Source organism: Lactuca virosa, chromosome 4 (assembly GCF_052849685.1).
Source record: "Lactuca virosa cultivar CGN04683 chromosome 4, Lactuca_virosa_CGN04683_v6, whole genome shotgun sequence".
Taxonomy (NCBI): Eukaryota; Viridiplantae; Streptophyta; class Magnoliopsida; order Asterales; family Asteraceae; genus Lactuca; species Lactuca virosa.
The window spans coordinates 213,865,245-213,880,283 of record NC_136429.1 but is presented as its reverse complement, the minus strand read 5'-3'; the positions used below and the strand labels follow the sequence as shown (position 1 = coordinate 213,880,283).

Here is a 15,039-nt window from a genome sequence, read left to right as displayed (position 1 = left end):
AGGTGCAGGAGCTGTTAGACAAGGGATTTATTAGACCAAGCAGTTCACCCTGGGGAGCTCCGATTCTGTTCGTGAAAAAGAAGGACGGGTCGCATCGGATGTGTATAGACTATAGGGAGCTGAATAAGGTAACGGTGAAGAACCGTTACCCACTCTCGAGGATTAATGACCTCTTTGACCAGCTACAGGGAGCATCTTGGTTCTCCAAGATTGATTTGCGTTCACGGTATCATCGGATGAGGGTCAGAGAGGAGGATGTGCAGAAGACTACGTTTCGGACGTGTTATGGCCACTATGAGTTCGTGGTGATGCCTTTCGGGCTCACCAATGCTCCAGCCACGTTCATGGACCTCATGAACCGCGTGTGCAGACTGATGTTGGATCGGTCTGTGATAGTTTTCATCGATGACATCTTGGTTTATTCCAAGACGCGGGAGCAGCACGAGGAGCACTTGCGAGAGGTTTTGGGTACTTTGAGGAGGGAGATCTTGTATGCTAAGTTCTGCAAGTGTGAGTTCTGGTTGCGCGAGGTGCAGTTTCTTGGGCACCTTGTCAACCAGGAGGGGATATCGGTTGATCCGGCCAAGGTTGAGGTTGTGATGAGGTGGGAGGTTCCGAGGTCTCCATCTGAGATTCGGAGCTTCCTGGTATTGGCGGGCTACTATTAGAGATTCATTCAGGACTTCTCCAAGATAGTCGTGCCCCTGACCAGGCTGACAAGGAAATTTGTGGTCTTTCGCTGGAGGCCTGAGCAGCAGGCTGCGTTTAAGACATTGAGACAGAGATTGTGCGAGGCGCTAATCTTAGCCCTGTCGGAGGGCATGGAGTATTTTGTTGTATACTGCGACGCGTCCATCTCAGGTTTGGGCGCGGTATTGATGCAGAGGGGGCATGTTATTGCTTACGCTTTGAGGCAGCTGAAGCCTCACGAGGCGAATTATCCGACGCACGATTTGGAGCTAGGGGCTGTTGTTTTCGCCCTCAAGATTTGGCGTCATTACCTGTATGGGGTTCGTTGTACCATTTACACGGACCACAAGAGCATGAGGTATCTCATGGACCAGCCAAATCTGAATATGAGGCAGCGTCGGTGGCTTGATGTGGTGAAGGATTATGATTGCGAGATCCTCTACCACCCGGGGAAGGCCAATGTCGTGGCTGATGCGCTTAGCCGCAAAGCAGCACCAATCAGGGACATCTGTCTGAGGATGACAGTTGTGACTCCTTTGTTGGAGCAGATTCGGGAGGCCCAGCAGGAGGCCATGAAGGAGGAACATCGGAAGAGTGAGCAAATTGTGGGTCATGTTTCCTCCTTCGACTATGATAGTCGGGGATTGTTGACTCTTCACCGTAGGGTGTGGGTCCCTTATCATAGGGGTGTGCGCCAGGTATTGATGGAAGAGGCGTACAAATCCAGGTTCTCTATTCATCACGGGGCGACGAAGATGTACATGGATCTTCGTCTTGATTATTGGTGGCCCTGTATGAAGAGGGACATAGTCTGGGTTGTGGAGGGGTGTCTGACATGCAGGAAGGTCAAGGCTGAGCACCAAAGACCTCACGGCAAGGTCCAGATGTTGGATATCCCGCTGTGGAAGTGGGTGGATATTACGATGGACTTCATTACGAAGCTTCCCAGGACCGCGCGTGGAGTGGTTTCGATTTGGGTCATCGTTGATCGGTTGACCAAGAGCGCCTATTTTATTCCGATTCAGGAGAGTATTTCGGCTAAAAAGTTAGCCGACATCTACATCAGAGAGGTAGTGGCACGGCACGGGGTGCCAGTTTCAGTGACTTCCGACAGGGATGTGCGGTTCACTTCCATGTTTTGGAAGAATTTTCATGACGACCTGGGTACTCGTCTGCATTTTAGCACCGCCTTTCACCCGCAGACGGATGGTCAGAGCGAGCGGACCATCCAGACGCTAGAGGATATGCTGCGGGCTTGTGTTTTTTATTTCGGAGGTAGTTGGGATACCTACCTTCCGTTGGCGGAGCTCTCTTATAATAATAGCTATCATGCGAGCATCGACCGTCCTCCTTTCGAGATGTTGTATGGGAGGAAGTGCAGGACCCCGATATGCTGGGGAGAGGTCGGACAGAGAGTCATGGGGAGTACCGAAGTGGTACTCAAGACTACGGAGAGGATCGAGCGGGTTCGGAGCAGGCTTCAGACTGCTCAGAGTCGGCAGAAAAGTTATGCGGACAAGCGTCGATCGGATCTGGAGTTCCAGGTCGGGGATATGGTGCTCCTGAAGGTGTCGCCTTGGAAGGGTGTCATCGATTCAGGAAGCGGGGCAAGCTGGGCCCCAGGTATATTGGACCCTTCAGGGTTGTAGCCCGAGTGGGCAAGGTGGCATATAGGCTGGATCTGTCAGCCGAACTCAGTCAGATTCATAGCACTTTTCATGTCTCCCAGTTGCGGAAGTGTCTGGTGGACGATTCGACGGTGGTACCTTTGGAGGATATTCAGGTGGATGATAGCCTGAACTACATCGAGTGGCCAGTGGCAATCCTTGACAGGAAGTCAAGGTATCTGAGGAACAAGAGGGTGGAGCTAGTAAAGGTGCAGTGGCAGCACCGCAAAGGCTCGGAATGGACCTGGGAGCCGGAGGACGAGATGAGGGAGCATTACCCCGAGCTTTTTCAGGACTCAGTGGCAGACTTCGAGGACGAAGTCTAAAATAAGTGGGGGATATTTGTAACACTTGATTCCTAGTATGTGTTTTATTCAAGAATTGTATGTATTTTCTCTGGGACTCAACGAGTTGGTGGCCCAACTCGTCGAGTAGAGTCGGGATCCGCGGGAAGTTTAAGTGACCTACTCAACGAGTCGGAGACTGACTCGGCAAGTAGGTGTTGTTTGAGTGAAACCCTAAATCTGAGGGTTTGCACCCTATTTAAACACCTTATCTCAGCCTCCATCGCCCTTATCACTCCCAGAAAGCTGTGTAGCGAAACCCTAGCCGTTTTTGTGTGTTCCAAGGCCATTTTGGTGCTTTTTGGTGGGTTGTGAAGCTTGAGAAGAGGAAAGGAGCTTGTGAGACCAAGGGCAAACAAGAAGATCCAGAGTTTGGAGCTCATTTTCAGCTTATTGGAGGTATGAAGCTGAACCTTTGTCTATAGATCTTGATTTTTGGGCCTTTTCCTTCATATTTCTAAGCCCTAGAAAGGTGGTATTCGGGATTTAGTGTTGGAAGTCAGTGTATGCTTTAGATCCAGGTCAATTGGGGGGTTTTATGGCCCAAAGGTGCCCATTTTGTTGCCATGAACACCCCATGCACCATGGAGGCCATCTTTTATGGCTTTTTGGGCCAAAGACCCCTTGCATATGTACCAAGTTTGGAACTTTACGTATGAAATGGACATTAGGGGGACAGATCTATGGTTTTGAGGTGTTAAAGCCCATTGAAATCGACTGTATAGTATTGCTCAAGGATGGAATCGACGAGTTGTTCTTCGGACTCGGCGAGTCGCGGTGTTATGACCACCAAATCCTTTCTATGGATGGACCAGTTGTTAGGGAGGAAAGTCCCATAGATGTTTAGACGCGAAAAGGGACCTGGGAATCATAGGACTCAACGAATGCATGAGCAGGCTTAGCGAGTCCAAGGCAATCTCCTAATCTTTGAATATGAACTCGACGAGTTGTTCATATAACTCGGCGAGTCATAGACCGGACACATTCTTATGAGGGAGATGAGCTCGCCGAGTTCAAGGAGGAACTCGACGAGTCGGATGAAGATGGTCCCGATGTTTTGAATGAAGGAGAACCCGTCGAGTTCTTGCTAGACTCGACGAGTGGAGTCGGGGTTGGATCGGGTTAGTGGAGTATGGACTCGACGAGTTGGTAGACCAACTCGGCGAGTCAGGTCAACTGGGTGTTGACTTTGACCAATGTTGACCTTGCTTGGTTTTAGTATTGACCCTGGTTAGGGTTGTTTGTTGTGTTTGATGACTTGAGGGTTGTCGTGTAGGGATTGAGGGGTCGAGGAGAGCCGACCTTCACGCCGAGGACAGTTCAGACACTACACGACATCGAGGTGAGTTACCTTCCAATAGGAGTGGGTCTAAGGCACCAAGGCCGGCCCACTAGTGATTGTTAGTTGGGATGATTATCTTTGTGATAGTTGTCTGGTCTGTTATTGTTGGATATGTGAGTATGCTAGATTGCTTGGTATAGAAGTATGCTAGTTGCTTTGTTATGTGAGATAGTATCAGTAGGAGGGGACTAGTCCCCGAATCTGTCGTTAGGACCAACGGGTAGGTCGGACACCCCAGATATGTCTAACAGCATGATTGAGATATGATATTATGTGTTAGTGGTAGGGGTGAAATAGTCCCCGTGTTCGGTTGAAAGACCGGAGGGTAGGTCGGCACCCCAGAATAGCCTGACATGGGTAGGTCAGCACCCCAGAATGGCTCGACATGGGCAGGTCAGCACCCCAGAATGGCTTGACATGGGTAGGTCAGCACCCCAGAATGGCTTGAGATGGGTAGGACGGGCGCCCCAGAATTGCCCGGCAGTATGTATGTTATGTGATTGTATGGTATGTGGTATGATGGGGGAACTCACTAAGCTTTGTGCTTACAATTTTAGTTTTGGTTTCAGGTACCTCTTCGTCTAAGGGGAAGGATTCGGCGGTGTAGCAGCGCATCACACACACACATGGTTTCCACATGGAGTTTTCTGGGAATGTACTCTGATTTATTTTACTTTTGACGATATGATTTTCAGACACATTGTTAAGTTTCTTTTTACAAATGACATGGCATGGGAAATGTTTTGGTAAACTATGTTGTGAATTACTTAATAAAAAAAATGAAATTTTTGGGCTTGAAATTTGGGATGTTACATACTCTGATTTTTATAAAGCATAAACAAAATTGGTCTTTTCTGAACGTGAAAATGGGGATGACACAGATCACATGAATAGAAATTCGTGTCCCAGTCCATCTATGATACTAGATCGAGCTGATGATCGATACCCTCCATGCAATGATCTATATCCACGACCCACACTCATACGTACCACATGCACTCATACGGTGGACCCCTGTACAATGATGGAGAACACACGAAAGGGAAGTCTCGTGTCTCGTTCCATGACACTAGAAGGATGGTCGGCACCTCCAATGCATGATCCACTTATACCCTTAAGTTGGAACACACAACATGCCTCACACCCACACCATGCATGGTACCCTATTTAAAAAACATAAGAAAAATCAGGTCGTGTCCCGGACCATGACACGGAGGTGATGACTGACGCCCCTAAGATGACATCAATCTGTATCCATGACACACACACACATCCCCACACCATGGTCCCAGGGCGAGATCACATTAACATAAATTCGTGTCCCGACCCATTTATAGATCGAGCTGATAACCGGTACACCCATACAATGATCTGTGTCCAGGACCCACACTCCTACGTACCAAATACACTCGTATGGTGGTCCCCTACCCGGTGATGGAGAACACACGAAAGGGAAGCTTGTGTCTCGTTCCAACCCCCTAAGATGACATCAGTCCATATCCATAACCTGCATGCATCCCCATACCATGGTCCCTAGGGCGAGTGCACATGAACGAAATTTTGTGTCCCGATGCATTTATGATACTAGATCGAGCTGATAACCGGTACTCCCCATGAAATGATCGATATCCTTGATCCACACTTGTACATACCATATGTACTCGTACGGTGGTCGTCTGCCCAATGATAAAGAACACACGAAAGGGAAGTCTCGTGTCTCGTTCCATGACACTATATGGATGGACGGCACCCCCAATGCTTAATCATGTTATATGCTCGAGTTTGAACACGCAGCCGGCCCCGAACCCATACTATGCATGGTCCCCTAATCGAAGAACATAAGAAAACATAGGCAGTGTCCTGAACCATGACACAGCGGTGATGACTGACACCCCTAAGATTACATCAATCTGTATCCATGACTCATACGCATCCCTGCACCAAGCTCCCAGGGTGAGAGCACATGAATGGAAATATGTGTCCCGACCCATTTATGATACTAGATTCGAGTTGATGACCGGTACCCCCCACGCAATGGTCTGTAGCCACGACCCACGATCGTACGTACCACATGCATTTGTATGGTGGTCCCCTACCTGATGATGGTGAACACACGAAAGGGAAGTCGTGTGTCTCGTTCCATGCCAATATATGTGACAACCTGGAACTTTCTCATTGTACATCTAGCCAATTCAATCAATATTAAGCTTGCGTATTAACTTCTAGCACTGTTTAAGGGTCCATTTAAGTGATTCTAAGCTTGAGTATGACCAAGGTTGAGTTTAGGAATGAGTCATCAAGTCTATACTGTCAAAACAAGGCCATACACACCCTTAGAGGGAGTGTACGGCCGTACACACGGGTGTGTGGTCGCACACACACCTCCTTGCAGCACACTCACTTTTTGACAGCACTTACACTCCTATATAAAGGGTATACCCCTTTCCTTTCATTCCTTTAACACCTTGGTAGCACACAACACCATTTCTCTCAAGCTTCTTCAACCACAAACCCTCCCAAGGCTTCAAAAACGTGAGTAATCCATCCATTAGCTTGTTGTGCTTGAAGAACCTCTTGATCTAGGCCTTGAATCATCAAAGTCCAGTCATGTTCTTCATCTCTTTGAAGGAGTGTGGCCACACACCCACATAAGTGGCCTCACACTCCTAAAAGACCCTCCAAAGTGAGAGTTTAGCTTCCATCTTCGAGTTAGACATGACCATAGGCTTGCTACACCTTGGAAATGGCATTTTTGGACACAAAACTTGATGGGTGTACGACCACAAACTCATGTGTGCGGCAGCACACTCATGTGTGCGGCAGCACACTCCTGTGTACGGTCGCACACTCCTGTGTGCGGCAGCACACTCCTGTGTGTGGTAGCACACTCCCTTGTACAACAGCACACACATTTGTGCGACCACACACACACACATCCTAGGACCACAAACCCATTTCTAAGACCCTAAACTTGTACTACAACCAAGTATGGACCTAGGACACTTCATGGATGCAAGTATGGACCTTGAAAACACCTCAAAGGCACCTTCCATCATGAAGTATGGCCGCACACCCCTTGGGCCGCACACACCATTAAGGTGGTCATACACTCCCCTCATGCAATCCTTTAAGGTCCTAACACTTAGTGCAAGTAGTTCCAAGTTCTTAGAGTGGTTCTCCATCACATCTAGTGGTGAAATACCATCATTTGACTCCTTTATGTGTCATTACTTGTTAATTAGGATCAAATCGTCTTCCAGGCTTCACTTGAACATACCGCATTCCGTATCGATCCTTCATTCAAATCGCCCGAGGTGAGTTCATACCCCTACATTTTTCCGTGTTTTTAATGTTTTCAGGGAGGAATACAAGCCAAACTCAAAGTATTTTATTAAGTTTTAAACTTATTAATACAGTCCAACGATTTCCACGTTTAATAACATACTCGGATATTTTATCCCTTTTGTAATATGTTGAGCATAAGGGAAACTATTATTTTGGAAATCTAACTTCATAGCTTTCAGAAAGGTTTTACAAAGCATTTTCCATACCAACTCTAATAAACTATAATGGGTATAGTTTCGGATAACCCTGTAGGTAGTTTCTACCTAATTTAATTTCATAAATGAATATATATAAACTATGGCAGATTTAGTTTATGTTATATATTTTCTTAGGAATATAAAGTACTATTATTGTTTTATACTGTTTCTCGCTAGTAAACTAGATTATACAGAATTGTGAGGCTCTACTTCAATACTGTACTCTTAGGTGTATAGTGATAAATCCTTTTAGTATAACCAGAGTCTCCTGGAGGGAGAGCGTGAGATTTGTGAATAGATCTATTCGGGACTGACAATCCCACACCTGAACTGCTAGCTACAATTAGGCGGGCACGCCTGGGGTGAACAAATGTCATTTAGCGTAACGCCTGAAGAACGTTATTAAGGTCTCTCGGTCATATCAAGTATGGTTATACGACTCGCAAATAAGTATAAACTAACTTTGGTTTACGGACTCTATTCTTCTTTTGTTTTATTTTGAGTAATAAAACTACCTTTATATATATACTAATGGTAATCATGGGTCTCTAAACTTGCATCTCTACCTCTAGGATGGATAAACTGTTTTTAGGGAAAATATAGGATTTTCCCAGAATAACATTGGCATTTCTAAAACTGATGATTTATTTTATACTAGTGGATATTCGTATTCATTCCATGACTCCCTGAATTGTGCGTATTAGTACGAACCGGGAACACATGGAAGGAACGGGTTTTCAAACTTGCTTTCCATAAGTAAATATAGGATTTTCTTGAGGAACACTTTTCAAAAGGATTCAAAGAACACTTTTCCACCAAAACTAAATGCTTATGAACTCACCAGCTTTATGCTGATATTTATTCAAAACTGCTTGTATTCTCAGGGAATTAGTAGACAGGTACTTCCAGGAGTTTGCAGAAGTCGAAGCGTTAGAGTCACATCTTTCTATTTTACTTTTGATATGAACAAAACTATGTATTAAACAATGTAAACCTTTTTCATATATGTATTCAATGTCTGGTTGTGTTTACTATGCTTGCTATACAATTATTGTGATACTACGCATGACGTCCTCCGCCCCAGAACGTTTCCGCCGTTCCGGTTTTGGGGTGTGACATTATACAGACGGTTGGCACCTCAATGCATGATCCACATATACCCTCGATTTGAAAACACAGCTCGCCCCGAACACACACCATGCATGGTCCCCTATTATTATACATAAGAAAATCAATTTGTGTCCAAGACCATGACACGACGGTGATGACCGACCCCCCCCCCCAAGATGAACATCAATCCTTATCCATGACCTACATGCATCCTGGCACCATGGTCCCCAGGGTGAGTGCACATGAATGGAAATCTGTGTCCCAGCGCATTTATGATACTAGATCGAGTTGATGACCGGTACCCCCATGCAATGATTTGTATCCACGACCCACACTTGTATGTACCACATGCACTCGTATGGTGGTACCCTAGCCGATAATGGAGAACACACAAAAGGGAAGTCTCGTGTCTTGTTCCATGACACTAGACGGATGGTCGGCACCCCCAATGCATGATCCACATATACCCTCGAGGTTTAACATGCATTCATTCCCGCACCCACACCATCCATGGTCCCCTATTCGAAGAACATCGTAAAAGTCAGTCCGTTTCTCGGACCATGATATGGCGGTGATGATTGACGCCCTAAGATGACATCAATCCATACACATGACCCATACGCATCCCCGCACCATGGTCCCCAGGTTGAGAGCACATGAACGAAAATTTGTGTCCGTTCCCATTTATGATACATAGGTAGCCCATATAAAAATTCAAAAGTATTAATTACAATATTTTGTTTAATAAAAAGTAGTAGGACATGTTTTTTGGGTTAATACTTTAGAATTTTGATTAATACTTTTGAATTATTCCTATTACTTTTTATTAAACAATATATTGTAATTAATACTTTTGAATTTTGATATGGGTTACCTATGTAGATGTTTGTAGTGGATTTGTTGGATTTGGAAAGTAATTCTTCTACCTTAAACAATTTTATATACAAAGTAAGAAACTCTTCTACCTTAAACTATTTATAAACAATTTTACAAATATACAACTTCTTTTAAATTGTTAAGTATTAATATTCTGAATTGAAAACAATAATAACAAATGTGAAATGACCATATACAAAGTAAAAATATACAAGCAGACATTCACGATTTCAATGCTAAAAACATCACCATCTCCTCCACCTCCACCCTTAAACAATGTCATTAATATTATTTTTTTCATTTAAATGCATTTATATGTATTAGTAACAATATTAATACTAACAAGTTCAAAAAATAGTATTCTTATTTATATTTTTACTAATACTAATAATAATAATAATAATAATAATAATAATAATAATAATAATAATAAGGGTTTTGTTTGTTGAAAAGTCATAATATTTTTGTTTACAGAAAACTCCTAATATTTTTTGTTTATAGAAAAATCCCAATATTTTGGGTTAGTTTACGAAATAGTCCCAAATTAATTTGGTACCGGTTTCAACCGGTCAAAAAGGGTCAAACTGCAAATTTTTGCCGGTTTTCAGGACTTTTTCGTTCAAAAAAAAATCTTAGGACCAAAGTGTAATTTTTCCGTAAATATTTGGATTTTTCTGAAGATTTCCCTTTAATTTATTACATTTTCTTACAATTTTCTTCTTTTCTTCCGATGCATTTGTTTTATAGATTTCACAACCACTCATAATATTTTATTATTTAATTTCACTCTATGTGGTTTTATAAAATTGAGATTCACCAGTGGCACTATATTTGTTTGTTGTAATGAATAACATCTATTTGATAAAATGCGTAGCGTAATTTTTTTTGACTTTTCATAAAATCATATTCAAGTGGATGAAAGTACGGCAATGTTATTGCAATAATGTATAATATTGTTAAGGTGTTTATATGTGTACATTAGTTCGTTTTCTTTGTTTTTGTATAAATATTCAGTATGAAACAAGTATAAACATGATTAATTTTTTGGTTTTTGAATAAATCTTCATTTTTGAACACATGTACATTGCATATAAACAATTTTTGGGTTTTTACAGACAATGTTCATCTATGAACATTAATATCTTATGAATGTTCATCAATGTTCATTTATGAATACTACTATGTTATAAGGGTTCATCAATGTTCATTTATGAACATGTATAAACATATGACCAATTTATGTGTTTTGCATAAATGTTCTTAACCGAATATTATCTCTTATGAATGTTCATCAATGTTTATATATGAACATCAACATTCTATAAATGTTTGTCAATGTTCATCTATAAACATTAATATCTCGTTAATGTTCGTCAATGTTTATTTATGAAAATTAATATGTTATAGATGTTGTGAATGTTCATCTATGACCGTGTATTAACATATGATCAATTTATGTGTTTTGTATAAATGTTGATAATTAAACCTATACATATATATGTTCAGAAATGAACATTTGGTATTTTTTAAATCTCCTACTATTTTAGAAATTGATTTGTATTAATTAGGTTAGATTTTTATATTTTTTGATACTAATTAATTAGTTTTAATAAATCCTGAATTTTATGGGATGTAATATGTTTTTTTCATTTCTTCTTTCAACAAATACCATTTAATATTTTACCATCATACCTTTAAAGATTCAAATTTAATCGAAAGGTAAATAAGATGGTTTTTAAGTTCTATGAGTTATTTTGGTTGGTGACCCCCCCCCTCCCCCCGACACACACACACACACATATATATATATATATATATATATATATATATATATATATATATATATATATATATATATATATATATATATATTGAGAGAGAGAGAGAAAAAGTGTGTGTTAGGATCATATATAAATTAACAATTATTATGTAAATGTATAACTTAATTTCAACCAATCATTTTATATAATTAATTGTAAAAATAAAATAAAATAAAAGAGCATTTATGGTATTTTGACCATAAATTAAATATTAACATTAATTTTAAATTCCTATTATTATGAAAATAGTTTTATATTTTCATAATTTAAAACTTTAATCTCTCTCTCTCATTGTAGTTCTCATATCACACCACTGAAGCAACCATCGTCTTCTCCATATTTCGTCTTCTCCCTATATCTTGCTATTGATTGGAAATTAATGCACTCGCTTCAGCGCAACTGCGATTCTCCACCAAGCATGACAACTCCATAGACCTGAAAGATTCATCTGTTAGTAAGTGTTTATCTTCGATGAATCATTCGTTCGTCTCACAATCATTGATTGACATTGATTCGACTCTTTTCTTTATTTTTTTTTATTTTGCAAGCGAAAGGTAAAAAAATATAATCTTTTAGTTTCCATTATTTTCCTTACAAATCAAAGTTTGCATTTCTATTTCTCATCTCCTCTAAACAATACAAGCTGGCGATAAAAAAATTTACTAGCATGTATTTTTCTTATAAATCATAAATTACAAGCAAGGGTAAGATTATTGTTGTTGCATGAATGGTACATTTAGACAAAACTTTTCACTCTAGTGGTTCTTTTGATAGATGTTCGTTACATGCATACCTTACGTTGAAGGAATTTTGAATAAGAATCATTTCTGTTATTCTATGAAACTTTGCATAATGATCATTTATGAAACTTCTTCTCAGGACCGTTTGTGAAATTTTAAAGAAGTCTAATAAAGCTTGAATTAATTACCATAAATCAAATAAAAAGGAAACAACTAAAACATAGAAAACGTAATATTTATATAAAAAAAAAATAAACTTTCAAACATCATACAAATATACTTTATTTAATATATAAATAATTTTTGTTTTCTAAACTTTATATAAAATATTTAAAATACAATACATCATTAAATATTTTCGTTTTCTATTTTTTATCTAAAAAAATTGAAGTATTAAAACATCATTTTATTACTTTTTAATTTTCACATGATATATTTTTTTAAGATTTATCTTTATTTTTTATATAAATATATTTATTTTCATTAAAAAATACGATGTGTTAATATAAAAAATACGTTATCATAAAAATAATAATATGTTGCTACTTTATTTTAAAAATATAAGTCTGTCGTTTTGAGTTAAAGGTAAAAATATGTATCGATTTTTCTTACATAATATAAGTACTGTAATTTTTATATTGGTTAGATATAAACTTTTTATATATAATTTTAAAAAATTATTTATTTTTATCAAATTTTGAATATATTCCATAACAGGACATAACATTTTCAAAGCAGAATTAGAAATGTATGTTAGCTAATAATTAACTATGTTGCTACACCTGCTAATTTAATTAACTACTAGATTATGATCCGCATAAAACGCGAGGGAACATATAAAAATATACATATAAATGTATAAAAAAGTTGGCACTATAAAAAAATAAATTAACATAAACAGACTAATTAGCATTATTGGTAACATTGAAATGTCTGAAAAAAAAAACAATGAAACACATGAATATGTATAATAGTTGAAGAACCTCTTTGTAGACATAACTTTTTGTTTTATTAGTTGGACGACCTTCCTCGTAATATATGAGTACCTTCAATGTTTTTTCACTTGTGACGCGAGAAACAAAAAACATATAACTGGCAATGAGTGAAGACGGGTCTATGCAAGTATAATCCAACATTTGATAATTATTGTTATTGACTTTTTTTAATGGCCATAACAAAATAAATAATTATGGGGAATTGCCTCCGCTGAAAAAGGAATGAGATTCTTTTATTAGACGAAGTTAACTTCATGGAAGATATATAAGTAGTCTCGTTGAAGAGTCTAACATATATGATTCAGGCTTCAATGACGTGTCTTCTAAGCCTAACAATCTATAATCTAGTACCATTGCATAGTCCTTTGGTTTGGTCGATATTACGAAGTAACATGACTGAAACACCTATTTTTAGTGTAAGTTTATGGTTGGAAATTCAAGATGCCTTAAAACCATTCAACACAACTGAAGAGTAGATTGATTCCTCAAAAAAACCTGGTAACTCTGTCTCGCGTAAAGAATTTGAACTCATATATGTTTTCCCTTCATCTTTCATCAATCCTAAAATGTAGTCACTGGTAGCATCAAATTCTTCATTTGTAGGGACGAAAATAGCTTTATCTTGAAAATATGATGGATCATGGTTTTCAAAGGATGGATAAATGGTGGATACAATTGAATGAATATGGTCACCTGTAGAGCGAACAACAACGTCTTCTGGAAATTCAGTTTCAGCTTCACCATCATTAGGGCCACCAATATTACCTTCACCAATTTTAAGAACCCACTCATCAAATGATTTTGTCTCATCCAAATCATTAGTTAGACAACCAAAATAAAGCCTCATGTTTACCGTTAAACGTAAAACTGCACATCACGCTGTAATTTGGATGAATATGATGCCTGCACAATATCCGAACGATTGCCTCTTTGTATTGCTGGAAGAATTTGTCTAAAGTCATCTCCAATAAAATGGTCTCCTCCAAACGATTCTGTAAGATAAATACCTACAGAGCAACGATATCCTCTTTGTTGACAATATTTGATGTATAGACTTCACTGTCGTTGAACTGTTCATCAGATTTCACTAATACTTTTGTATTGGCACGTGATATCCCTCTAGACAATGTCATATAAAGTTGGCCATACGTGAAACCGATTCTGGGAGATAAATACCTACATTTAGAATTGCTTCTCCCTGAGCTTTATTGATTGTCATTGAGAAAGATAATCATATTTGAAATTGTTTTCTTATCAGCTTGAATGGGAACATGTCATCTATATGCGGACATAGAGGAATCCTTGGACCAAATATCTAGATAATTTATTTCGACTATTAGTGATGCAGCGGTACCAAATAGTTTCTTTCGATGATTAGTTTCGGACGATTATTTAGGGGTTTAAGGTTTAGAGGGAGGGTGTGTTGCAATAAATATTAGCAAATTGGTTAAAAATGGGACTTATTTATGAATGCAAATTTTTACATGTTCTTAACAGGAACATGTTATACTTTAAAGAACACAGAATATATTGTTCTTGTATCATCTCCAATTCATATATAAGTATACATTAATCCTAAAAAAATAATAGTTATTTTGTCAAATAATCTGTTTAAAAATTAAATAATCTGTGAAGTTTAATTTAAAGCAGGTAGATGCTAGTACTCTTTTTTGTAATATGATTTTCATATATGAAAAACATAAACCGTGATTACTTTTATAATTTGAAAAATTAAAACATGATTACTTTTATATATTTTACAAAATTTTCGTATAACAAAATTTTAGAACATAATTAATCGTTTAAAGATCATAATGAAATAGAGAATCAATTAATTGGTTGCTATCTTATTTTTATTTTTATAATGTGGTAACCTCGTTATGTCTTATTTAAAAACTTATATTATAATACAA

The 15,039-nt window shown here is 38.8% G+C and overlaps 1 protein-coding gene across 1 annotated transcript; it reads right to left on the bottom strand.

Moving 5' to 3' along the window:
- Positions 1-13,562: 13,562 nt before the first annotated feature.
- LOC145105575 (uncharacterized) lies at positions 13,563-13,973 on the bottom strand. The gene has a single exon (XM_079042657.1). It carries the CDS (start codon positions 13,971-13,973, stop codon positions 13,563-13,565), a length of 411 nt encoding a protein of 136 aa, XP_078898783.1.
- Positions 13,974-15,039: the final 1,066 nt, after the last annotated feature.

Coding starts and splice junctions, on each gene's coding strand:
- LOC145105575 (XM_079042657.1), bottom strand. CDS start 13,973: ATGAGGCTTTATTTTGGTTGTCTAACTAATGATTTGGATGAGACAAAA.